The 25,932-nt window shown below is 37.0% G+C and overlaps 1 protein-coding gene and 1 pseudogene across 8 annotated transcripts in view; one reads left to right on the forward strand and one right to left on the reverse strand.

Annotated features, from left to right (window-relative positions):
- The window catches only part of Ankrd12 (ankyrin repeat domain 12), a 138,793-nt gene that overhangs the window by 105,162 nt on the left and 7,699 nt on the right, over positions 1-25,932 (reverse strand). For all 8 annotated transcript variants that reach the window (XR_011373525.1, XM_070029653.1, XM_070029654.1 and 5 more), the window contains 2 exons: positions 13,409-13,546; positions 7,417-7,564 (listed from right to left, as the gene is read on the reverse strand). Coding sequence is in view for 7 of the 8 variants with exons in the window: in XM_070029653.1 (XP_069885754.1) it covers positions 7,417-7,564; positions 13,409-13,495 (235 nt within the window). In the remaining variant the exon portion in view is untranslated. The remainder of the gene's footprint in view (positions 1-7,416; positions 7,565-13,408; positions 13,547-25,932) is intronic.
- Positions 18,619-22,597, forward strand: LOC138831831 (protein unc-119 homolog A-like; annotated as a pseudogene).

Here is a 25,932-nt window from a genome sequence, read left to right on the forward strand (position 1 = left end):
TTGCTCAGGTTAGATGCCTAGGAGTGGAATGGCTGGGTCATAGGGAAGGTCTATATTTAGCTTTCTGAGATACCTCTAGACAGCTTTCCAAAGTGGTTGTATTAGTGTACATTCCCACCAGTAATTGTCATTGGCTGAAATTAGGATGTACGCTATACTGACTGGGGTAAGGTGGTATTTCAGTATTGTTTTTATTTGCATTTCCTTTACAGCCAGGGATGATGAACATTTTCTCATGTGTTTCTTTGAGAAACTTAATTATTAAAGATGATGAAAACTATTACAAATTACTGATTATACTTTAAATAACAATATGCAATCTTCTCTTCTCACCAGTAATATCTCAATTATGACTGAAGGGGCAATATAGCTTGTTAAAGTATTTGAGTTTTTAGACTCCCTTACATGTAAAATAATTTAACCACTGAAACATAAGCAGAAGTTTCTAGGGAGATTGTTTTATCAACAAAAAGCCCATGTCTCAACAGGAGGAATACTCTTTTGTTGTTGGTCTCCCTCTACTACTTTCTGCTAAGTAGCAGCAGCAATTTTTGTGACTGTAAGAAAAATACTTGTTGGGTGCCGGTGGCTCATTCCTATAATCCTAGCTACTCAGGAGGCTGAGATCTGAGGATTGAAATTCAAAGCCAGCCAGGGCAAGAAAGTCTGTGAGACTGTTATCTCCAATAAACCGCCAGAAAACTGGAAGTGGTGCTGCAGCTCAAGTGAAGAGCTGAAGAGCTCAAGGACATTGCCCCAGGCCTGGAGTTCAAGCCTCACCACTAACAAGAAAAAAACCAAGTCTATGTATGAGCTAAGGGAGGCAGAGCAGCAAGATAGAAAATAATCTCATCTCAAATAATCTAATTTCAAATAATCTAATCTCAAATCTCTATCAATTCTGAACTACTCTTGCTTGTCCTTCTCATTGCAATATTTTAAAATTATCCCAAGTATTTAAGCCAGTGTTAATCCACTTCCTCATGGTAAAATAATGTACCACAAAGTGAGTTTACACATTGTATTATTTAAGGATTATAATTCTCTGAAGCTGACATATAAAATAAAGTGGCACTTATATAGATGAGAAAATTGGGACTGATATGAACTCAATTTAGTGAAGGCTTGTTTGCAAGCAGGGCCATACAGGAACCAATATTGGTCAGATTTTAAAATCATTGATATTATTTACTTCTATTACAATTATAATAACTGTGGGATTCTAGAAAAGTTTGAAAGTAAAAATTAAAAGCTAAAAATAAGAGAAAAGACAAGTACAATATCTAGCTAAGGAGTAGTTGCTAGGTTCAATGATATATTGCTGTGTATATTGGGTATAATGAGTATTTAATATTCCATAGAACAAGAATTCTCTCAAAGGACAAAATGTGGGATAGATCCTGGAATGAAATATAAAAATTCATTATGAAAACTACTATGAAAGAATTTTAAGTACCTACTGGTGTGACTCCAAATTATGTTCAAATATGTCTAGCCAACCAGATATCTTTTTGTAAATATTAAGTACTAACTGGAATTTTAGAAAGGTTAAGACATATAAGCTGTCATAAAATGAAAATGAAAGGTTCCTCATTGAACGATGCCATTATCACTCATTTGGAGAACCAGTGGGCCTTCTTGAATAATGTCTAGACATAAAGTGTAAGTATCTGATGACTACCATTCTCAACACAGGCAAAACAATAGCAGAAAGACAGGAAGAAACAAATTGATATATACTATCTTAAAAACTTTGGGATTAGTTTTACCTAACATAAAAAGAGAGTCAGGCGCTGGTGGCTGGGTCATGCCTGTAATCCTAGCTACTCAGGAAGCTAAGAGCTGAGGATCACGGTTCAAAGCCAGTCCAGGCAGGAAAGTCTTTGAGACTCTTAACTCCAATTAACCACTAGAATAGTAGAAGAGACACTGTAGCTCAAGTGGTAGAGCACAGGCACAGGCATTGAGCTGAAGAGCTCAAGGGCAACACCCAGACCCAGAGTACAAAGCCCCACCACCGACCCAAAACAAACAAAAAAGTAGAGAATGTCTATTCTCTATAAGACAGTATTTATCCTATAATATAAACAAGTAAATATAAAGAAAATTTAAGTTGGGCACTAGTGGCTCTCATGCCTGTTATGCTAGCTACTATGGAGGCTGAGATCTGAAAGGACGATATAGTTTGAAGGCAGCCTGGGGAGAAAAGTCTGTGAAACTCTTATCTCCAATTAACCAGCAAAAAAAAGAAAAAAGAAAAAAGAAAAAAGAAAAAAAAAAACTGAAAAGGGAGCTGTGCTCAAGTAGTAGAGTACCAGCTTTAAGTGGAAAAGCCAAAGGACAAGGCCTCAGCCCAGAGTTTAAGACTCAGTATAGTCACAAAAAAGAAAAAAAAATAAGGAGTGGCTTGTACCTCATTCAGTTATAGCTAACAGATCTGTGCTATCAGGTTCATTAACGTGGTCACCAAACATTTAGAATTGTCAGTTTGAATTGAGAGATGGTATAAGTACAGAATACTAGATTTCGAAGACAGTATGAAAAAATGAACATGTTATTGAATTTGGGTGAGGGGGAGCACGGGCAGGTTTAACTCAGGGCCTGGAACTGTCTTTTAGCTACTTTGCTCAAGGCTAGCACTCTTCTATTTGAGCAATGGCTCCATTTCTGGCTTTTTGATGATTATTGAGATAAAAGTTTGACAAACTTTCCTGCCTGGACTGGTTCTGAACAGCAATTCTCAGATCTCAGTCTCCTGAGTAGTTAGGATTACAGGCTTAATCCACCGATGCCTGGCTTCACTGAATATTTTTTTACTCATTACAGGTCAAAAATTTTAAATTGTTGACATGTTATGAACATAACACTTACAGGTGAACATAACATGTTATGAACGTTATGTTATGAACATAACATGTTATGTTCACCTGTAAGTGTTGAATTTAAAATAAAGCAACATTAAAAACATCAAAAAGCTGAGTAAGGGTGGTACTCATACCTGTAATCCTAGCTGTTACTTTAGCCTGAGACTGTTGTAATTGTAGTTCAAGGCCCACCTGAATAGAAATCAAACCATACCAAACCAACCAAACCTTCATTTGGAATGTTGGGAAGCCTAACATAGCAGATTCTGCCCACATGAACACCAAGACAGGAAGCAGATCTATCTTAGAAATAAATAAGAACAAAAATCAAGCGTTGAGGCATGACTCAATGATAACAGTGTTTGTCCAGCCAATATGAGGTCTAGAGTTCAAATCATAGTAGAGCCAAAGTAAATCCATCTTTTTAATGAAAAAGAAATCAAGTCTTAAAACTTTCAGTTTAGACAGTGTCAACCTAATGTCTTACTCAAAGAGGAGAAGCTAAATAGCATGATTACAATATTCTTATTTCCTATTCTCTAGTAATTCTTGCAATGTCAAGACTTATAAAATTGATTTTCTTATGGACCCAAAATACACCCATTTTATATGTCTTATTATTATCTTTAGTTGTACAAAAGAGGTTTCAATTTGACATGTCAGTTTATGTGTACAATGCATTTTCATGTCCTACTTTCTCACATCCAGTATCATAAGCATCTTTCCATATCATAAACTGTCCTACAGCTTGATCTTCTTTTTCTGCTGGTCATGGGACTTGAACTCAGGACTTATCACGTCTTTGAGCTTTTCTGCTCAAGGCTAGCATTCTACCACTTGCGTCACAGCTCCACTTTCAGCTTTCTGGTGATCAAAAGTGAAGACTCTCACTGATTTTTCCTGCCCAGGCTGGCTTTGAACTGCATTCCTCAGTTTTTAGCCTTGAAGCAGCTGGGAATTCAGGCATCAGCTACTGACATTTGGCACTACAGCATTATTTTTAAGAGCTTAAACATTTTTGTCCCTCATTTGATTTACTGTAACTTAGCAATTCCTTGGTTTTATGTGATAAGACTGCTTGTTTTGTGGTCTTGTTGTCATTATAAACAAAGCTGAGAGAAAAAAAATCTTTTTATTTGGTGGTACTGGGATATGAATTTAAGGCCTCATGCTTGCTGGGCAGATGCTACCATTTGAGCTACATGCCTAGCCCTTTTGCCTTCAGGTTTTTTTTGTTTTTGTTTAGGTAGGAATTTTTGTCTGGAGCCAGTCTCAGATCACAATCTATCCACAACTTCTACAGGTCTAGGATTGCAGATGTGTACCATCACACCCAGCTTGTCTGTTAAGATGGGGATTCCATTACTTTTTCCCTTGGCTGGCCTAGAACCACTTCCTAATTTCTACCTCCTCCTGAGATGAACCATAGGCATGAACCATGGTGCCTAGTGAGATAAACATTCTTTTTTTTTTTTTTTTTTTTTGTCGGTCGTGGGGCTTGAACTCTGGGCCTGGGCACTGTCCCTCAGCTCTTCAGCTCAAGGCGAGCGCTCTACCACTTGAGCTACAGCGCCACTTCCGGTTTTCTGGTGGTTTATTGGAGATAGGAGTCTCACGGTCTCTCCTGCCCGGGCTGGCTTTGAACCGCGATCCTCAGATCTCAGCCTCCTGAGTAGCTAGGATTACAGGCGTGAGCCACCAGCGCCCGGCTGAGATAAACATTCTTAAAAGATACATTTTTGTTGTCATCAATAATTATAAAAAATACCAAAACAATTTGTTGAGCAAGAAACTTAGTTTGAGATATATGTTGTCATATTTAATTCTAACCAGGTATTTCTACAATTTAGGCCAACTACAGACATATCTTACTTCCATTTCATGTTTTAGGTCAGTAAGTCTACTAATTAATACAGAGTATATTTTGTTGATTACTATTCTGGATGTGTACTGTGTGTTTGTCTTTTGACTCAAATTTAGGGCACCTATGTGTGTGCGTGTGTATGCATGTGCGTGTGCACGCACACGTGTGCACACGCACACACCACACACACAAGTTCTGGGGCTTGAAGGCCTGAGCACTGTCCCTAAACATTTTCGTTCAGGGCTACCTCTCTACCACTTGCACCACAGTTCCATTTCCAGCTTTTTCATAGTAAATTGGAGATAAAAACAGATTTTCCTGCTCAAGCTGGCTACAATCCTCAGACCATAGCCTCCTGAATAGCTAGGAGCCTCCAATGTCCAGCCTTGTTAATTCCTATTGGTAAGTTTTTCATATATTTCTTTGCCAAGTAGAATTCTATTGTTCTGAATTCTTGGTCCAAGTCTTTTGATCATTTTATTATTCCACTTTTTTCACAATTTAATTTTTAAATACTATTATCATATGTATTTATAAATATTCCCCCTATATCTTTATCATTGAAATTTCAGCTAACAATTTTAAATATACTACAGACTATTATAAAAAGGATTAATGTCAAATATACAGTCTGATGCTACAATTATCTTTCATATGGAAAGTTGAAAACAGCTAAATTGTAAATAAGTTTGTTTAGACTAGGGAAAATTTTAATTTACTAATATTTATAAGTTAGCCTACCAAGAGTAAGTTTTATTGTTTTTATAGAGACTGGGACTTGAACTTAGTAACTGATGCTTTCACTTACTGGCTAGTGCTCTACTAACTGAGCCCACACCTCCAATCCCAATAATAAATTTTCAATCCATCAAAATTTGATTTGGTAGAGGCATGCTGAGTTTTTTTAAAAGTAATAAATTTTAAATAAAATGTTCTTAAAATCCTCCAAAAGCCAAGAGCAAAGCTGAGCAAAATAAAACACCAGGAAGCAGGTACTCAAAAGAGGGGAAAGCAGTAGACAAATGAAAAGGGAGAAAATTCAGACAATAATTCAATGTATATCCTACAAAATTAAGAGGGAGAGAATATGTGGGTAGGGATGGGTAAGAATGTTGAAAGGAGTGACACTGACCAAGATATATTGTCTGCATAAACTGTATGTTAAATGGCAACCCCTTTGTACAACTGAAGGTAACTATTTTTAAAAATGGGGGAAAAAAAGGGAAGAGGTGGGTTGGGAGGGATGTGTAAGACTGTTGAAAGGGGTTACACTGATCAAGATGCAAGATGTATTCATAAGCAGCTTTGTTGTGTAACAACTCCTTTGTACAACAACTTAAATAAAAATATATTTAAAGAAGTAGAAACTAATGTTCTTAAAGAAAGTGGCAACATCCCACTAAATGGAAATAATAGGAAAACTATCAGGGAAAAGAGTACACAATGCAATTACTGAGAAGCACATTCAGTCCCTAGAAGCTTCCTCCTTAATTTTGCTGTAAATCAGAGAAATAAATAATCCACCTGATCTAACAACAAAGACTTTCACAGCTAGCTAATTATTTTGAAACTTTATCCCCAGAAAAATGTTACCAAGATTTGAATTATCAAAATACTTTTTTGTGGTACAACTATTAGATATATCATTGTTATTGGGAAATAAAATCTGGTCATTAAGAAGTGAGCAGCAAAGAGACTTCCAAAGAAAAAGGATGAGAAGTGTTAGATCTTAAATAGGTATCCAAAGGCACATTCAATTATACATCTCTTAACAATGAAGATATGATCTGAACCAATGGCTAATCCCATTTTTGTGCAATCACCTGGAGTGCGCATACACAAACTAAGATGGATATAATATAGCTATATGACAGTCTCTTTGGATCATCATTGCATGTATGACATTGACTTAAATGTCTTAATTCAGTACATTACTGTAATCATCTTCTCTGCTAAATGACTTAATGGCTCAGAATACTAGTAAGAAGTTATCCATAAGGAAAAATTAAAACAAATGTTTATTGATCTCTGAAAGACAGTATAACTTAAGCAAAACACATTAATTGTTTTTCATTATTTTCCTGCTTCTCTCTCTCTCTCTCCCTCTCTCTCTCTCTGTCGTTGCTTTATTTTTTGGTGGTACTGGTAGGTAAGTTTTGAGAAATAAAAGTACCATGAAATAGTATTTGAGTTGTTGACTCATTTAGTTTTATTTGGTGGCACATAATTCTAATTCATTTATGAAGTTATTCTCTGGTGTTCAAAAAGTCCATAAAAACTCAGTAACCTTTTCTAAATCTACCAAATTGTTATGATTAGTGAAGAAATTTTCAACACTGGAATGCTCCCCAAAAAGTTCCAAAAATAGCAAGATTTTTTTGTGTGCGCAGATGGCTATACTGTGATTTGAACTCAGGGTATTACACTTGATAGACAATTGTTCTACTACTTGAGCTATGCCATGAAAGTGAAAGATTTGAAATATTAACAAAATTAAAAAAAAAACAAAATTTTGGTCAGAAACCACATATTTGTGGTTGAATAAACTTTTTCTCTTAAACAAAAAATCTGAAATACTGAAATACACATATTTTCCTATGAATTGTTAAGTAGAATGGTGTGTACGAAAGAAAAAATTCACAGTAAAAAGTCACTAGATTTTACCAGAAAATGATAATTTTTTTCTACCTGTGTCTGAATCTCGTTCTTCATTTCTTGATGGACTAATGGTAAAAGGAAGTTTACGTTTCATGGATGATTTCTCTTTCATCTCCTTGCCCACATCATTTCGGTCAAGTTTTGGAGTTTTGCTGTATGATCCAATCTTGTCTTTACTCTAATAAAATATGAATGAAACTATATCAATATTAACTAAGTGCTTTCAACTAAGGAAGATTTCAAACAGAAAAAACAGACAGATAATACAAACAGCATTATATTCACTGACTACAGAATAAATTTAAGAATCTCAATAGGCCACACAAAGCTATAATGAACTGGCCTGTTTTATTTATTTTTGTGCTGGTTCTGGGATTTGAATTCAAGGCTAGGCATTGTCCCTGTGCATTATTTCTCAGAGCTAGTGCTCTACCACTTGAGCCACAACTCCATTTCCAGATTCTTGGTAATTAAGTAGAGATAAGAGACTCAAGGACTTTCCTGCCCAGGCTGGCTTTGAATTGCAATCCTCAGGTCTCAGCCTCCTGAGTAGCGAGGATTACAAGTGTCAACTAACAGTGCCCAGCCAGATTCATTTTGTATTCACAGACTACATCACAATTTACTATGTCCTACTGTAACAGATTCATGTGTATTTCATATGCTATTTCTTTTCCCCAGACCCACTGATTAAATACTTATCCTTGAGAATATAAAGTGTTGTTTCTACTATAAGGTTACCCCACTACTCCCTAAGCACAAGTGATCATTCCTTTCATTTCCCCACCACTTACATACTGTCATTATTACGATGGTAAAACAGTTTTCAAGTTATAGTCCCTAAGACAATTTCAGGAGTTGTAAAGTTTGAAAGTATACACACAATTTAACATTACAAAGCATTTATGTTTTTTCATTTTGGGGGGTGGGGGGGGTCCGGTCGTGGGGCCTGAACTCTGGGCCTGGGCACTGTCCCTCAGCTCTTCAGCTCAAGGCTAGTGCTCTACCACTTGAGCCAGCGCCACTTCCGGCTTTTTTCTTTTTGCTTATGTGGTGCTGAGGAATCGAACCCAGGGCCTCAAGCATGCAAGGCAAGCGTTCTACCACTGAGCCACCTTCCCAGCCCCTTTCCTTTTTTTTTTTTGTTGGTCATGGGGCCTGAACCCTCGGCCTGGGCGCTGTCCCTTAGCTCTTCAGTTCAAGGCTAGCACTCTACCACTGGAGCCACAGCGCCACTTCTGGCTTTTTCTGCTTATGTGGTGCTGAGGAATCGAACCCAGGGCCTCATGCATGTGAGGCAAGCACTCTACCACTGAGCCACCTTCCCAGCCCTCATCTTTTTAAGTGTATATATCATCATAAAAATGTTCTATTATCAACTGTGGCTATTACAACACAACTCAGTAGATATATTCAAAACTATTTTAAATTTGTTCTGTGAATTCTATAAAGTACATAAAAAGAACTTTAACACAAATTCCAGTGTTGATCAAAGATGACTGAGAAGTTTAATGGCTGCAAGCATACCTTACAATAAATTCCAAGGAAAATTCTAAGTCTATAAGGAATGCAAATCACAGACAGTAATGCAAATCACAGGAAAAAATTTCAGAGTAACCAAATTGTTAACTGTGAATATCTGCAAAGAAATATGGCAATACAAATTTCTGTTTTTTTCTCATATTTTTATAAGACAAGATTGAATGGAATAATAATTATAATGTTCCGTAATTAGGTTAATTACAGTAGACTGAAAAAAATAGTATATACATGCAATCTATATTATAGAAATAAAACAAAGGTGAAGAAATGGAACTGAATTAGAATAAAGTCACTATATTTTACTGAAATCAAACCAACATTTAACCCATAAATTGTAAGTCTTCATAATGTCTAGCTCATCTAAGATTTTAAAATTCAGACAAAATGGCATACTGAAAATTATTTAAAACCAAAGAACACAGCACAAAAGAAACTATAAGGCCAGGCGCTGGTGGGTTACACCTGTAACCCTAGTTCTCAGGGGACTGAGATCTGAGATCATGGTTCAAAGCCAGTCTGGGCAGGAAAGTCCATGAGACTCTTATCTCCAACAAACCACTAGAGAACCGAAAGTGGTAGAGCACTCACCTTGAGCTGAATAGCGCAGGGACAGTGCCCAAGCCCAGAGTTCAAGCCCCTTCACCCACAAAAAAAAAAAAAAAAAAAAAAAAAAAAAGGGAAAAGAAACTATATAAGAATAAAGAGCAAAATAGCAAACAAAGATTAGTAACAGACAGAACTGAAAGGTAGAAAAAGAAAAATGTAGATTAGAAAAAAAATTCTCTTTATTCACAGACAACATGATCCCATATGTAGAAAATGCTAAGAAATCACAAATTTCAGAACAAATAAAAGACTATAGCCACAAGATACAGAATCACTATGTAAAAGCCAAAATTGCCCAAATAGAATTGAACAAAATATAATTTAACAAAAGAAGTGTATCTACATGCTGAAAATTATAAAGTTGCAATACTGATGAACAATGAAAAATATCTGTATTCATTGAACAATACTCCATGTTTATGTATTGAAAGACAGTGTTGCTAAGATGTAAGTATTCTACACAAAGTGATTTGATGTAAAGATTCAGTAAATTTCCTATCAAAATGCCAGCAGAAGCTGGGTGCCATGATTCACACCCGTAATCTTAGCTACTCAGGAGGCTGAGATCTGAGGATTAGGGTTCAAAGTAGCCTGGGCAGAAAAGTTTGTGAGACTCTTATCTCCAATTAATCACCAGAAAACCAGAAGTGGCTCTGTAGCTCAAGTGGTAGAATGCTCACCTTGACTTGAAGAGCTCACGGTTCAGCGCCCAGGTCCAGAGTTCAAGCCCAAAGACCGACAAAAAAGAAAAAAGAAAAAAAAAAAAGCCAGCAGGCTATTTTTACAAGAACTGACTAGATGATGTTAAAATTTATTTGGAAATGCAAAAAACTTTAAATGGCAAAAACAATTTTGAAAGTAATTCAGTTTGAAAATTTATACTTCTTAGGTTTTGAAAGAAGATTCAAAGTTGCCTGCAGTTGGGACAGGAATGGGAACTAACTACAATTAGTTAACAAGGATCTTTCACATTGAAAAAGGATTCTAAGACTGAATTGTGATGATGGCTTCAAAAATCTGTTTAATCTATTTTCAACAAAATAGAAAAAAAGATTTACAATGTAAAAAGTAAAAAAGAAATAAAATCAAAGATAATGTATAAAAACCAATCAGACTAGTAACAGTGAGATAAGTTAGGAGACAATAGCAAGAGTCCTAACGAAGGTTCTCAGTTACTAAAAACAGAAATAGAGAAGGACTGATGTAGAAAGTATCATTGATTACTGGTGATGACAAATAAAAAAACTGTTAATGTTTCCTGAGTATCTACAATGGTGCTAAGCATTACATAAAGTATAATGTGCCATTTCTCTCTCATAATTTCTTTGTTCTAATCATCAATAAGTAAACATTTCTTAATTGTGCTGTTAAGTAATTAGGTTCATCTCAGGGCATAAAAGCATACATCATTGTACAAGGGGGCATTTCAATGTGACATTTTCATACATGTACATATTCTAAAACTCCTTCCATCTATTCTCCTTCCTGCCACTTCCCTCATTATTTCTTCAGTTCTATTTTCCTATACACAAAGTACTTCAAATTCATCCTCATTCACCCTATGTTCATTCACACTCTCTTATCCTTCCACTACTGTAATACCTCCAGTATTTTTGGTCTAGAATTTCTGCTATTTGAGAACTTTTATACTTCCATATGAATTTTAGGGTTGATTTTTCTATTTCCATTTTGATGGAGATTTGGTTGAATATGTGCACTACTTTTGGTGGTTAAGTCATTTTCTTAATTATCGATTCTGCCAAACTAGAAACATGGGAGGTCTTTTCTGGTGCTTTCTTCCAGTCCTTTCATCAGTGTTTCATAGTTTTCATTGTGGAGGTCTTTGTTTGTTTGTTTGTTTTTTTAAGGTTAGTGTGAATGGAACTGTTTTTCTAGTTTCTTTTTCTACCTGTTCACTGCTGGGGCAAAAGTTGATCTTCTTATATTGATTTAATATCCTGCTATATTGCCAAAAGTATTTATCAAATCTTGAAATTTTTGGTAGAATTTTTAGGGTCTAGGTTAATACAGAATTGCATCATCTGAAAATAATGGTAATTTGGCTTCTTTCTTCCCTGTTGAAATATTTTATTTCTTTTTCCTGTTTTATTGCTCTGGGAAGAAATTCCAGTACTTTAATTAATTGGTGATAAAGATCAGACATCTTGTCTCATTCTTGACTTTAGAGAAAATAATTTGTTTCCCTCAGTATGTTGGCTGTAGATTTATCATATATAGCCTTTACTATGTTGAGGAATTTTCCTTGTATTCTTAATTTTTTTATAGAGTTTTTATCATAAAGATGTTCAATTTTGAGCCAGGCAGCGGTGGCTCACGCCTGTAATCCTATCTACTCAGGAGTGAGATCTGAGGATCATGGTTTAAAGTCAGCTGGGCAAGAAAGTCCAGGAGACTTATCTCCAATAAACCACCAGAAAACCAGAAGTGGTGCTGTGGCACAAGTGGTAGAGTGCTTGCCCTGAGCTGAAAAACTAAGCAACAGCACCTAGGCCCAGAGTTCAAGCCCCATGATGGAACAACAACAACAAAAAAAATTCAATTTTGAAAAGGCCTTTTCTACAGCAATTAAGATTTTTTGTCTTTAATTCTGTTTCTGTTTTATGTAACATTTGTTGAACTACATATGTTGAACCTTCTTTGAATGTCTAAAATGAAATCAAATCAATCATGGCTGCATGGTCTTTTTTAATGTACTAGATTCAGTTTGCAAGTTCAATTCCCTGGGCTGCTTTTTTTTTTTTTCTTTTTCTCAAGACTAGTGCTTTCCCACTTGAACCATAGCTCTACTTCTGGCTTTTTGGTGATTAGTTGGAGATATGAGTTTCATGGGCTTCCTTCCTAGGCTAGCTTCAAACCATGATCCTTAGATCTCTCAGCCTCCTAAGTAGCTAGAATTATATTTGTGAGCCACAGGTAAACAGCCTGCCTAACTTATTATTCTTTCCATCTGCTAATATTAGGTTTGGCTTTCTTGTTTTTCTAAGAGTCTATGGTTCATATTAGACTATTTATTTTAGAGGGGCATTTTTGTTTGTTTCAGTTTTTGTTTTTTAAGTGCAGGTACTCAAAGCTATATACTTTCCTTGTAGCACACTGCTTTTGAAGTATAGCAAAGGTTCTGGGAGGTTATGCTTTCATTTTTATTAGATTTTAAGTACTTTTGGAGCAAATCCAATTTATTTCTAAAGGGCTTCAATGTTTTGGATTTACCTGGTACTATTTATCAATTTTGATCTGGAATGCCCTTAAAGGACCATGTGTCAAACCCTTGGTTCCAACCTTAGTGATATTATGATGTAGTAAAACATTCATGTGATAAAGCCTCCTGAGAGATCTTTATGGGTCACAGTGGTATCCTTAAAAGGGATATCAGGAGATGGTGGCTTGGTGGTTCATATCTATAATCCAAGCTACTCAGGCAGCTGAGATCTGAGAATTGTAGACCAGGAAGACTAATCCATTAAACTTTTATCTCCAAATAACCAGCAAAAAGCCAGAAGTAGAAGTATGGTTAAAGTGGTAGAAAATGTGAGCAAAATAATTCAAATTAGAATGAGAGGCCTGGTGTTCAACCCTAGTATGGGAGGTGACTGTGTTAGCTCTACCAAGTGCTCCTTACCACATTATGCTGTTTTCATCACAGATCCAAAAGCAATAGGCCTAAGTAACCATGAGTTGTAACTTCCAAAATTATAAACCAGAATAAACCTTCCTCTTTTGAAGTTACCTCAGGTGTTTGTTATGGTCATGGAAAGCTGATGAACACATTTAACATCCATGTTGCTTTTCACATGATGAGTGAATTATTCCCAGTATAAAAATGTAAAACAAATCTTGAGTTATAATCATATACCTTTCTTCCGTATGGTTTTTCTACCATATTGCTGTCACTGTCAGAATTTTCACTCTGAACTTGTTTTGTGAACCCAGACTTGGGCATTTTATACTTGTTTAGCTAGTTTCTTCTTGTATCAGTCTTCTCATTCTGAATCTGTAAAGAATGGATACACAAGTATTATTGGAACATATTCACAATAGAACCCACTTAAATATCTATGTGCCAAAATTAGTTCAATTCTGCTTTCTCAATATTTCTGTAAGACTATTTTCTCAGAAAGGGGCTATCTTAACCTAAACCAAGTTTTCACTAAACAATTTGAGCTTCTAATTAAAGTTCTCTTGTTCAAATCCACCTTTTTTAAACTAGCCACCTTCTTTAAACTTGTAGCTTTCTGGGCATTCAGAAAGCATGTCAGTAGATGGTGTGACAAAATTTTAGGTTCTACTGATAATTCTATCTTGGTCTAGAAGTTATTTATTTATTTATTTTTGGTCAGTCGTGGGGCTTGACCTCTGGGCTTGGGCACTGTCCCTATGCTCTTCAACTCAAGGCGAGTGCTCTACTGCTTGAGCCACAGCACCACCACCGGTTTTCTGGTGGTTTACTGGAGATAAGAGTCTCAGGGACTTTCCTGCCCAGGCTGGCTTTAAACTGTGATCCTCAGATCTCAGCCTCTTGAGTAGCTAGGATTACATGTGTGAGTCACTGGCGCCTGGCTTAGAAGTCCTTTCTTATGACTCAAAAGAACTTAATAGGTCTGGTTAGTAATTTTACATCTGATTTCCCATATCAAACTCTTCCTACATAAAGTCTGCATAACTGTTTCCTTTCCCTCAATGAACACCTAAAGATACTTAGTAATTTTATCAACCAATTTATTGATATTTATGTCATCCTGCAATGAACACTTAATGTATCATTTTCTTTCCAATTTGTTTGGTTTTTTATTTCTTACTTTATAATTTAACTTAATATACTAAAGACTCTCTAAGAAGCTTATTTTTATGTTATTTTATTTCCAGTCCTGAGGCTTGAATTTAGGGTCTGGGCTCTGTCACTGAGCTGTTTTTGCTCAAGGCTAGCACTCTATCACTTAAGCCACAGCACCACGTCTGGCCTTTTCTGTTTATGTGGTACTGGGAAATTGAACCCAGGGCTTCATGCATGCTAGGCAAGCACTCTACCACTAAGCCACATTCTCAGCCCCAGAAACTTATTTTTAGACAAGCTTATGCTTTAGTGATCTGGTAAGAAATTATCAGGACTATACAAGTAAGAGAGGAAGCTACAAGGATAGAACCAATTTGATTTCTGTTGATCCTTTAGTTACATGTGGCTAAAGTTCAATTAATAAAAATTAGATAAAATTAAAGTAGCAACTGCACTATAGATTGCAGATATACATTTCTATTATCATGGAAAATTTTATTGCACAGCACTAGGCTAGAGTAAGGCTTCGAGCCAAGAGGAGCACTACTTGAACCACAATCACAAGCAGAATGACTCATAAGCTTAATTTTAATTCCTTTATGCTATATTTACTGGAAATATGTATCATATGTCCAAACAACCTATCATTCTAATGTGAACTATTAAAACTTTGAGCCAGGAGTGGATGGCTCACGCCTATAACCCTAGCTACTCAGGAGGCTGAGATCTGAGAATCTCGGTTCAAAGACAGCCCGGGCAGAAAAGTCCATGAGATTCTTATCTCCAACAAACCACCAGAAAACTGGAAGTGGTGCTGTGGCTCAAGTGGTAGAGCGCTTGCTTTCAGCTGAAGAGCATAGGGACAGCGTCCAAACCCAAAGTTCAAGCCCACGACCGACACACATACACACACAAAAAAACCTTACACAACTTCAACAGAGTTAAAATTTGCTATGCTCCTCAAATTGTGCTATGGGTATTTTTGATTGAAAAAGACTGCATCTTACACAAACAAGTAAATTATCTGCATAGTACCACAACAGAATATAATGTAACAGAAAAAAAATGCCCATTGTTTTGGTGTATAGCTTAAGAGAAGAGCCTTTGCTTAGACTGCATGAGGACTTGGGTTTTATTCTAAGCAATCCAAAAAATGAAACATAAAATAAAAACTCTGCCACAGTCCAAACAGTTCAAAGCTTTCTATGGATGAGAAAACAAACTTGAGGACAACAAGGAGCTTTTTTTCTTTTAAAATTTAACATTACATGTCGGGCGCTGGTGGGTCATGCCTGTCATCCTAGCTACTCAAGAGGCTAAGATCTGAGGATCACGGTTCAAAGCCAGCCCGAACAGGAAAGTCCATGAGACTCTTATCTCCAATAAACCACTAGAAAACCGGAATTGGCACTGTGGCTTAAGCAGGAGAGCGATTGCCTTGAGCTGAAGAATGCAGGGACAGTGCCCAAGCCCAGAGTTCAAGCCCCACAACCAACCAAAAAAAAAAAAAACAAACTTAACATTACAGATGAGTTAGAGCTTTCCTTGGGACCATTCAATTGTTTCAAATATTATCATAAATAATCATTTAAACATTACACAATTCTCCAAGTAGATCAACTGTAAAGCTTACAGAATTATAAGCTACATAAAAACAGAAAAATTCTGGTTCAAAGGAAAATGTGACCTACATGGTAATAGGCAGCAGCCTAAGTGACATTTGCAGATGAAGAAAACCAAGTTATTAGTAACCTAAAATGAAGTGTTATGAACATTTTCTGAGAAAACACTATGAGGAAAAAATTTTAAGTAGGCTGTATGTTAGAGAAGCTAATATTATTCTTAGTTATCTTATTTGGAAAAAGATTAGTACCAGTATACTGAAAAAAAATCACAATTATATTAAAAAACTGTTACTTCTATACCACAAGAAATTAAAATTGTATTAGATAATTAAATGAAATTTTAAATGTACAAATAAACTAATAAAAGGCAATTCTCTTAGGTTATATTTCAAACACACAGGGGAAAATAGGACAAATAATAATAGACCTAAGACAATCATACATATTCAGTTATAGGAAACACAAATGGCTCAAGCATACCAACCCAAAGACAGTCCAGAAGCAGGGAAAAGAACAGGCAAGAAATTCACTTCAGATATAATATAGGTACGTTAAAATAAATGAATGAAAACAGATATCCATATAATACACTAATCAAAAGAAAGGTAAAATGACTATATTAGTATGAGACAAAATAGGTCTCAGAATATATAACATTTTATATATTATACATGATAAAAGGGACAATTCACTAATACATATCAATTGCAAGTACACATCTAACCAAACAACAACACTAAATTCTTTTTTTGTTTGTTCTGTTTAGTCATGGGGCTTGAACTCTGGGCCTGGGCACTGTCCCTCAGCTCTTCAGCTCAAGGCCAGTGCTCTACCACTTGAGCCACAGCACCACTTCCGGTTTTCTGGTAGTTTATTGGAGATGAGTCTCACGAACTTTTCCTGTCTGGGCTGGCTTTGAATCACAATCCTCAGATCTCAGCCTCCTGAGTAGCTAGGATTACAGGTATGAGCCACTGGCACCCAGTTAATAGTTTCTTTTGAGTGATGAAAAGGTGGTAGAATTAGTAATGACAGTTTCACAACATTGTGAATATACTAAAAACCACAGAAGAATTATATAAAGTAGTGAACTGTATATTTCAGAAATATAGAAAGTATTCTTAGGGATAACAATCTATCGGTCCTCAAACCATTATTCATGTATATTCTAAAAATCAACAGCTGAGTAAATGAGTGGTGTATGAGGGAATTATTCAAAGATTACAAATAGACAAGGCAAAGTACTAGATTAGTGCTGAAAACATGAATGTGAGAGTCTATCATCAGCACTATTCTAGTAGTATAGAGGCTTACTTACTACGGCAATCTTTGTAGTTGTATTAGGCTGGCTTTATTACTATAATGAAACATGTATAGCTTGTACTTACAAAGAAGAAAAGGCCAGCTAGCTACAAAGTTATAGAAATTCAATAGTATGATTCTGGCATCTGCTAGGCACTAGTGAAAGCATAAAGGCAGATGGCACCAAAATGGTGATAGCACATGAGAAAGAGAGAAAGGGATGGACGAAGGAAGGGAAGGAGGGAGAGGGAGATTCAATACAATACTAGACATCAAGTGGAAGACAATCATTAAGGAGTTGGGATTGCTTTTATAGTTTATAGAGAATTTGCATCCCAAGAGAATTACATCAATCCCTTTTAATGGACTGTACTCATACCTACCCAACCATTTCTCATTAAGTTCCATCTTTTAAAAACCCCACCAACTTCTAACATCAACTCTCTGCAGACCAATCTTGCAAAACATAAACCACTGGGGTGGGGAAATAAGCTACTTCCAAGCCATTAATTGTTACTAACGCTTTTCTCAATTAAAAGGAACAAGAGTTCCTTGAAGAAATGGTTGATACTAGGACTAGCAGGAAACAAATGAGCATGCAGAATCTTATATAACAGAAATCTTGTACTAGAAAGATGTGCTAAAAAAAAAAAAAGTACGGTAAGTCTACCTGATTAGCAGACTTATTACATGCAGTTTTAATCAAGCATGATATAAATATGTATACATACATAAATACATACAAAATAAATTCTCTGGTACACATTATGTTGACTCAGACCAAGTGGAGAAGCACTCTGTAAGTCCTGTGTTTAAATGGTTGTGTGAGCTGTTGAGCAAGTCCCTCCACTTTTTTTTTTTTTTTTTTTTGCAAAACAATGCCTACCCAAAAGCAAATGGTATCTACAAAACAAGACAAATATTAATGTGCTTAGCTTAATTTGAACTACAGGTGAATATTTTAAATTTGCTGAAAGGTAGCATGTGTTTAGCAGAAATTGGGTGACATTATGGGAAAAACCAATCGGCAATTTACTTTTGAAAACTGAATCACAATACAGTACTGAACACTATGCAACCTTAGCATTTGAAACTGTTCCTTAACAATAGTCTTCTAATACAGATACCAGGGATCTACTGTACACATAAATTATAAACACATCAATGGCAAATGTCATAAGCACTGAAAAACATCTCAATGGGTAAAGCCAGAAAAATGTATTATCACCTTTGAATTCACTTTTATAAACAAGTGAATAAATGAAGTGAATAAATCTTACATGAAGAACACTGAAAATTTACATAGATGATCTGCTCCCAAAGGGGTAAACTTTAATTGTCACTCTAAGTTTGAGCTAAAGCATAATGGCTTCCTTTCAAATGCAGTACCTACAGGTGGGGAAGATTGAGTATACTGTGGGAAAACCTCAGATAGATGATCAAAATTAACACCAAACCAGGTATCAGTGGCTCACATGTAATCTTAAGACATTTGGGAGGCTGAGAACTGAAGGATTATCACATAAGGTGAACTGGGACATAAAGTTCACAAGGCCACTTCTTAATTTACAAATGGATAAGGTAGTACATGCCTATTACTATGAACTACAAAGGACGCTGAAATTGGGAGAACTGCAGTTCTAGGCCAGCCCCAAGCAAAAAAGTCTGAAAGATTCTTCTCAAAGCAAAGAAGTTGAGTATAGTGGTTCACACAGTTATCTCAGCTATAATGGGAAACCTAAAATAGGCAGATCAAGATCCAAGTCCAGGTACATACTGGTGACACCTAACCTATCTCAAAGTACAAAATGTAACCTAAGTATCTTACTGTTAGTTTTTATAATGTCCTGTCCCAAATTCCTCCAAAGAGCACCTGAAAACCTCTAATCATTGTCCTAAACCTACAATCATTTTGAATTCTAGAAATGGCAGTCTAGAAGTTAGATCACCCTATGAGAGCAACCCTCAAACAGGAAACATAATCTCATGTCAAACAATATAAGGATTTCTTTAGGTCACCTTGCATAAGCAAAAGTGAAATAATGATCAACCAGGTCACAGTCTAACTGCTTAATTATTTTTTCCCCCTGACCTTTCTTCATCTACTTAAACCTAAAGCTCATGTCAGTACCCTAAAGATGAACTGAGACAATATATTTCATCTTCTTAACAAGTCTGTATTGATTAAAATCCTTTCCTGCCTTTTCACATTACTTCTGCTTGAGTTCTTTGGAGCAAGTAAGTGGCTGGAACTGAGGTACTAAAATCCACAGAGTGGGGCCTTTGGCCTAGGCTCTGGTTAAAAATATATATGGCCAGTCCTGGGACTTGAATTCAGGGTCTAGGCTCTGTTCCTGAGCTTTTTTGCTCAAAGCCAGCACTCTACCACACTTGAGCCACAGCTCCACTTCTGGCTTTTTGGTGGTTAATTGGAGATAAGAGTCTCACACACTTTCTTGCCCTTGTGGCTTCGAACCATGATCCTCAGATCTCAGCCTTCTAAATAACTAGGATAACAGGTATGAGCAAAGGGCACTCATCTACAAATATATTTTGATGCCTATAATTTTCTTTACAAACATTTCCTTTGCTTTTCTACAAAATGACAGTTTGCTCTGAGCTACTCTTATTTTGAGTGCAAGTACTTAAGACAGAGGACTGGCAAATTGGCTAGACAAGCGGGTAATGTGCTAAGATGCTGGCCAAAATAACTTATCTAGAAGAATAACCCTCAACTGCACAGCTCAGTCATAAGGCATAGACTGATAATTTTTTGTGTTAACGAAAAAATAACCACCTGTGAACATATCAAGTAAATCTGGGTCACATGGACATATAGGTATACTAAAAATAATCAGAAACACTAGGCACATGAGCTTAGCAAACACATCTAACCAAGGAATGATGAAACTCTCACCTAAACACATAAAACAGCACCTACTACTAGCCTAGCAAAACAAGGGTTGTCTATACCACTAACTCCTTTATCAGACAACCTAGTATATTGTACCCTGGCTTCTGTCCAGAAGATTCACCAGCCTAAGAACTTGTGGCCCTCTCCCCACTCTACTTCAGTTCAGAATCTACCCTCTCCTCCATTTGAGTCCACCTCACAGTCTAATTGTCAGGACCCAGAATAGGCACTGGTATAGCTCCATGTCCTGATGCTCTCAATTGGTGCTTAATCTCCTATATGAAAAAAAAATCACCTATCTTTGCTCTCAGTAAGACCTTTTTCAATTCTATGGTGGCTTTCAATCTTTTCATAGCCCTTTTTTTTTGGCGGGGACTGGGGGGTTGTCAGTCATGGGGCCTGAACTCTGGGCCTGGGTGCTGTCCCTCAACTCTTCAGCTGAAGTGCTCTACCACTTTGAGCCACAGCGCCACTTCTGGCTTTTTCTACTTATGTGGTGATGAGGAATCGAACCCAGGGCCTCATAGCATGCAAGGCAATCACTCTACCACTGAGCCACCTTCCCAGCCCTTCATAGAGCCTTTTTGTAACTTTAGTTTCACTGTGTATTTGTGATCTAACTGTCATAGATATCAGCAATTATAATTGCATATTTGTTGATAGCAAATTCTGATCTTGTGTTACTGGCATAGCTGGCTAATGACTGTATATCTTTCTAATACTGACTTGAATTCTTCTACTCATATTTCTTTTCAAAAATATCTAGATTACTTCTCACTAAATGAATTCTAGAGCAAATTCTGCCAAATTAAAATGGTATCTCAAGGCTGGGAAGGTGGCTCAGTGGTAGAGCACTTGCCTTGCATGCATGAGGCCCTAGGTTCGATTCCTCAGCACCACATAAGCAAAAAGAAAAAAATCCTGAAGTGGTGCTGTGGCTCAAGTGGTAGAGCGCTAGCCTTGAGCTGAAGAGCTGAGGGACAGCGCCCAGGCCTAGAGTTCAGGCCTCACGACCTGACCCCCCCAAAAATAATAATAAAATAAAATGGTATCTCATTCAGAAATAAAAATTAGGCCACCGTAGAACTAGAAAAACATCCTTTAAGTGGAGAAATCCTTTCTAATATGATCTAAAAAATTTAAAAAAACACAAAACACATCTAAGTAAATAATAAAGTGAAAATTTGAAATCACAAGGCAACAATCATAAAATAAATAAAAGACATATGAAAACACATGCAACATACATGAAAATGAATTAAAAAGAATTAAGTGTGGTAGCACATGCTTTTAATCCTAGGACACAAAGTAAGATCATGTTGGTCAGAGGACTACCCAGACAAGGCTCTGTTTGAAAAGCAAATAGGGAAAAAACATGGCAAAAAGAACTACAGGTAAACACAAGACCTTGAATTTAATTCTTTTTTTTTTGGTAGGTTGTGGTGCTTGAACTCTGGACTTGGGCGCTGTCCCTGTGCTCTTCAGCTCAAGGCAAGCGCTCTACCGCTTGAGCCACAGCGCCACTTCTGAATTTAATTCTTTTTACAGCCAACAAAACAAAAACAAACAAAAATCTACAAAGACTAAGGCCATGTTGACAAAAGTTCAGGAACACCATACAATTTGGAAGTACAATTTTGCAGAAGTCATCAAAAAATAATGGTCTTTGTCCTCTTATGAATTTATCCTAGTTATATTTGTACAAAGATGTAATAATGTAATATGCAAATATGCAAAGGCACCTAAGGAAGTGTTATTAACAGGCCCCAAATACTAGGCAAATTTTGGCAAATTATACATTTTTTTGATCCAATTGCACTCGGAATCTGGGTCCGAGTCGGAACCGGAGGCCGGTTCCGGCCTGGGCCGTTGCAGGGAAAGCAGCCTATCGGGTCTGAGGACGTGCTGGGGCTGTAGCGGATCACGGGCGTTTACCTGTGCTCCCCCGAGGAGAATATCTACAAGATCGACTTCGTCAGGTTCAAAATCCGGCATATGGACTCAGGCACTGTCCTCTTTGAAATCAAGAAGCCCCCTGCCTGAGAGCGGTTGCCCATCAACCGGCGGGACCTGGACCCCAATGCCGGGCGCTTTGTCCGCTACCAGTTCACACCTGCCTTCCTCAGCCTGAGGCAGGTGGGAGCCACGGTGGAGTTCACAGTGGGTGACAATCCCGTTCTGAATGATTAAGAGGCACTACTTCCCAACCAGCTGCTGAAGAGCTTTGACTTCCACTTTGGCTTCTGCATTCCCAGTAGCAAGAACACCTGCGAACACATCTACGACTTTCCCCCTCTCTCTGAGATGATGAGCCCTGGACCCCCAGTCAGTGTTGGTAGGAGGGGTCTCTGTCTCCCCCAGGCGGAGTCCCTGAAGCCCATGGGGAGAGGTAATAGAGGAACTCTCCATGTCCAGGAAGGTCTCCTGTGAGAGTTCAGCCAGGACTAATGGAAAGCCCAGCTCCAAACCTTCTTGGGCCTAAGTTTCAGAATAGTGTCCCTCTCTAGGCTGCAGCTAGGTTAGTTCAGGAAACCTGTTTCCTGTCTTCAGGAATCCTGAATCCAGCCCTCCACTTCCAGGCCACATAGAGTGGTAAATTCACAAAAATCCACAGAGGGTCAGGACCCTGGCCCCAACCCTGGCTTCCCCTGTCAGGGGCTAAGACACTGCCCGAGGCCTGGGAGGTATTGGTCCAGATTATAGCGTGGACCAACTGTATATAGTTTTCAATAAACTTTCTCCTTTTCTAAAAAAAAAAAAAATTATTTTGTTAGGTTACTATCAAATTTACTGCATCATACCTGTTCTGTGTTTGGTGCAGGATTAAGTCAAACTGTGTCTAAATTCCAATATAGATTTCTACTCTCATTGTGTTGTACACAATACATAACACAGTTAAGATGGAAATGGTTAGGCTTCCTTAAATAGGTCATACTTGGGGTCAATTTTAAAGAAAAACATTTACAAAGAACTATAGGAAAGTACAAGTCACTGTTGGGAAAATTGTGCAAAGTGAGATAGAAATTCACATTGGGGACTAAACAATTTAAGGAGTATATAGGGACCTTCAACTGATTTACAGTATTCAATCCTTAAGTTCTTTATGCTATTTTTGTAAAATTATCTGAAAATATTTCAGAGTTCAAGTTGCATGACTGACAAAAAAAAAAAAAGCCAAGCATATAATGCTTCAATTTAGGTAGTTTTAAAAATGGCACATAAAAGCAAACACAGTGTCATAAAAGATCATTTTATTAAAAAGTAGTGCTATGAATTTACCTCAGTGGTAGACTACCTGTCAAGCATGTGCCAGGCCCTGGGCTCTATTCCCAGCACTAACTAAATAAATAGTTTTAAGAAGAAAATAATTTACAATAATCACTGCTTTTGTGGTATAACCCTGAGATCCTGAAAACATCTTTACCTCTGCCTAAACTCTTTATATATGCAGTTACAGAGAATGGCAATCAGTACAGAACAACTGTAATGTTAAAGAAAATATTAGTTCTAATAATATATCACTCATTCCTAACCTGACCCAATTGTGTATTACAAGGCTTAAGTGTGGCCTAAAACTTACTTGCATGACTTCATACCAAGGTTAAACTGTTTAGCTCTTTCTCTAGGCCTGATATGTTGCTACTTCACTTCTTTGGTCTCTCATTTGCTCTTTAATGTGAACCTAACTCTTATATACTCATACACAAGAGTTCAAGACAATTATATATTCCAGAGCATCACACGCATCACACGCACCACACACACACACACACACACACACACACACACACACACACACACACACACACACACACACACACACACACACACACACACACACACACACACACACACACACACTCCTCTCTCTAAATTGGTTTAAGGTGTGTTAACTGAACAGGCAAGAGGAATTAAAAATGTTTTCCTTCAAAAATGTGCTGATAAGAATGATAAATGAGAGATCAGAGCACATCAAATTCACTATGTTCTACAAGTTGTAATAAAATTTTTAAAGACTGGTAATTTGAAAATTCTTAACATTGATGGAAAAAAAGTATTTGTTTTTATTGATTATTTTGGGAATGTTGTTTCTGAGACAAGGTTTCACTACATGGCCCATGCTAACTTCAAATTATTCTCCTGGTTCGGTTTTCCCTAGTACTGGGATTACAAGTGTGTACCACCATACCCAGCTTCATTTTATTTTATCTTATTTCGAGTTTTTAATAGAAAACAATCAATAATACAAGATTTCATTGTGACATCTTCACACATATAAACAATGTATACTGATCATTCACTCACCCTTACCCCCATCTCTCCCTCATATTCATATCCCCTATCCCTTCTTAAAACAATTTCAACAGGTTTTATTGTTCTATTTTAATATATGCCAATAAACTACAATGGCCACATTCATCCTCATTCTCTTTATTAGCTTTCCCCCTCCTGATGGTGCCTAGCCTCTCATCCAAGCTTGTTTTTGTGTTTGTTTGTTTTTGGAGGGGGGGTAAGTTGTGGGGCTTGAACTCAGGGCTTGGGCACTGTCCCTGAGCCTCTGTGCTCAAGGCTAGCACTCTACCACTTGAGCCACAGTGCTACTTCCAGGTTTTGAGTGGTTAACTGGAGATAAGCGTCTCCCAGGAACTTCTCTATCTGGGCTGGCTTCAAACCAAGATCCTAAGATTTCAGCCTCCTGAGTAGCTAGGATTACAGCCACTGGAGCCTGGCCCAGGCTTGATTTTCAAAATAAAGCATTTCCTGTTCTACAACATTAAACACTTAATTTAATGTTATTAAATTAAAAAGAAAAATCTCACTGAGAATAAAAACATTAAATAGCTTTGTCTATTAAACAAAATATACTATATCTTAAAAAGAAATGTAAGAGTATTCAATACATCGAAAATAGAACCAGATGCCATCCTTGAGTAAAAAAGCCAAGCCAGAGGGTGAGTCAAGTACCACTACCCATAAAAAAAAAAAAAAGGAAGTTGGGTGGCTATTGCTTACACCTGTAATCCTAGCTACTCAGGCAGCTGAGATCTGAGGATGGCAGTTCAAAGCCAGCTTGGACAGAAAAGTTCCTGGGAGATTCTTATCTTCAAAAACTGGAAGTGGTGCTGTGGCTCCAGTAGTAGAGTGCTAGCCTTGAGCACAAAAAGGCTCAGGGACAGTGCCACAGCTCTGAGTTCAAGCCCTACAATTGACAAAACAAAAAACAAAAAAAAACACAGAATTTCCAAGTAAGTCATTGATTCTCAGCCTTTTTTGAGACTTACTTTATTTTCTTTTTTTGAGATTTATTTTAATCCAGAAGTCTTATCCTTTGAAGACATAATTCACCAAAAAATTTACAACTTCAAAATAGTCAAACTCTTTTCGTAATTATGGATCCTTCTTTTATGCCCTACTGAATTTTAAGCTCAAAATACGCAGAGACTGTTTTCTTCAGATACTTGCTTAGTTAGCACTAGGACAGAAAACCTTAAAACTTAAGAATCTTTGCATTAACTTACTTGTCGATCATTTGCATTCCATAAAATTTCTAGTTGGTCAACTATAGGAGTATCTATAATCATGCCTGTACAAGTCAATTAGCACTTAATAATGAATATAACTGGTGTGAGACTCCATTTTTCTTCCTCTGCACAAAGGATTGTTTTCTCCTAACATGTGACGATATACATAAATTATAGCCAGGCGCCATTGGTGCACGCCTATAATCCTAGGAGGCTGAGATTTGAGGATTTCGGTTCAAAGCC

This window comes from Dipodomys merriami, unplaced genomic scaffold (assembly GCF_024711535.1).
Source record: "Dipodomys merriami isolate MVZ:Mamm:240054 unplaced genomic scaffold, mDipMer1.0.p SCAF_2, whole genome shotgun sequence".
Taxonomy (NCBI): Eukaryota; Metazoa; Chordata; class Mammalia; order Rodentia; family Heteromyidae; genus Dipodomys; species Dipodomys merriami.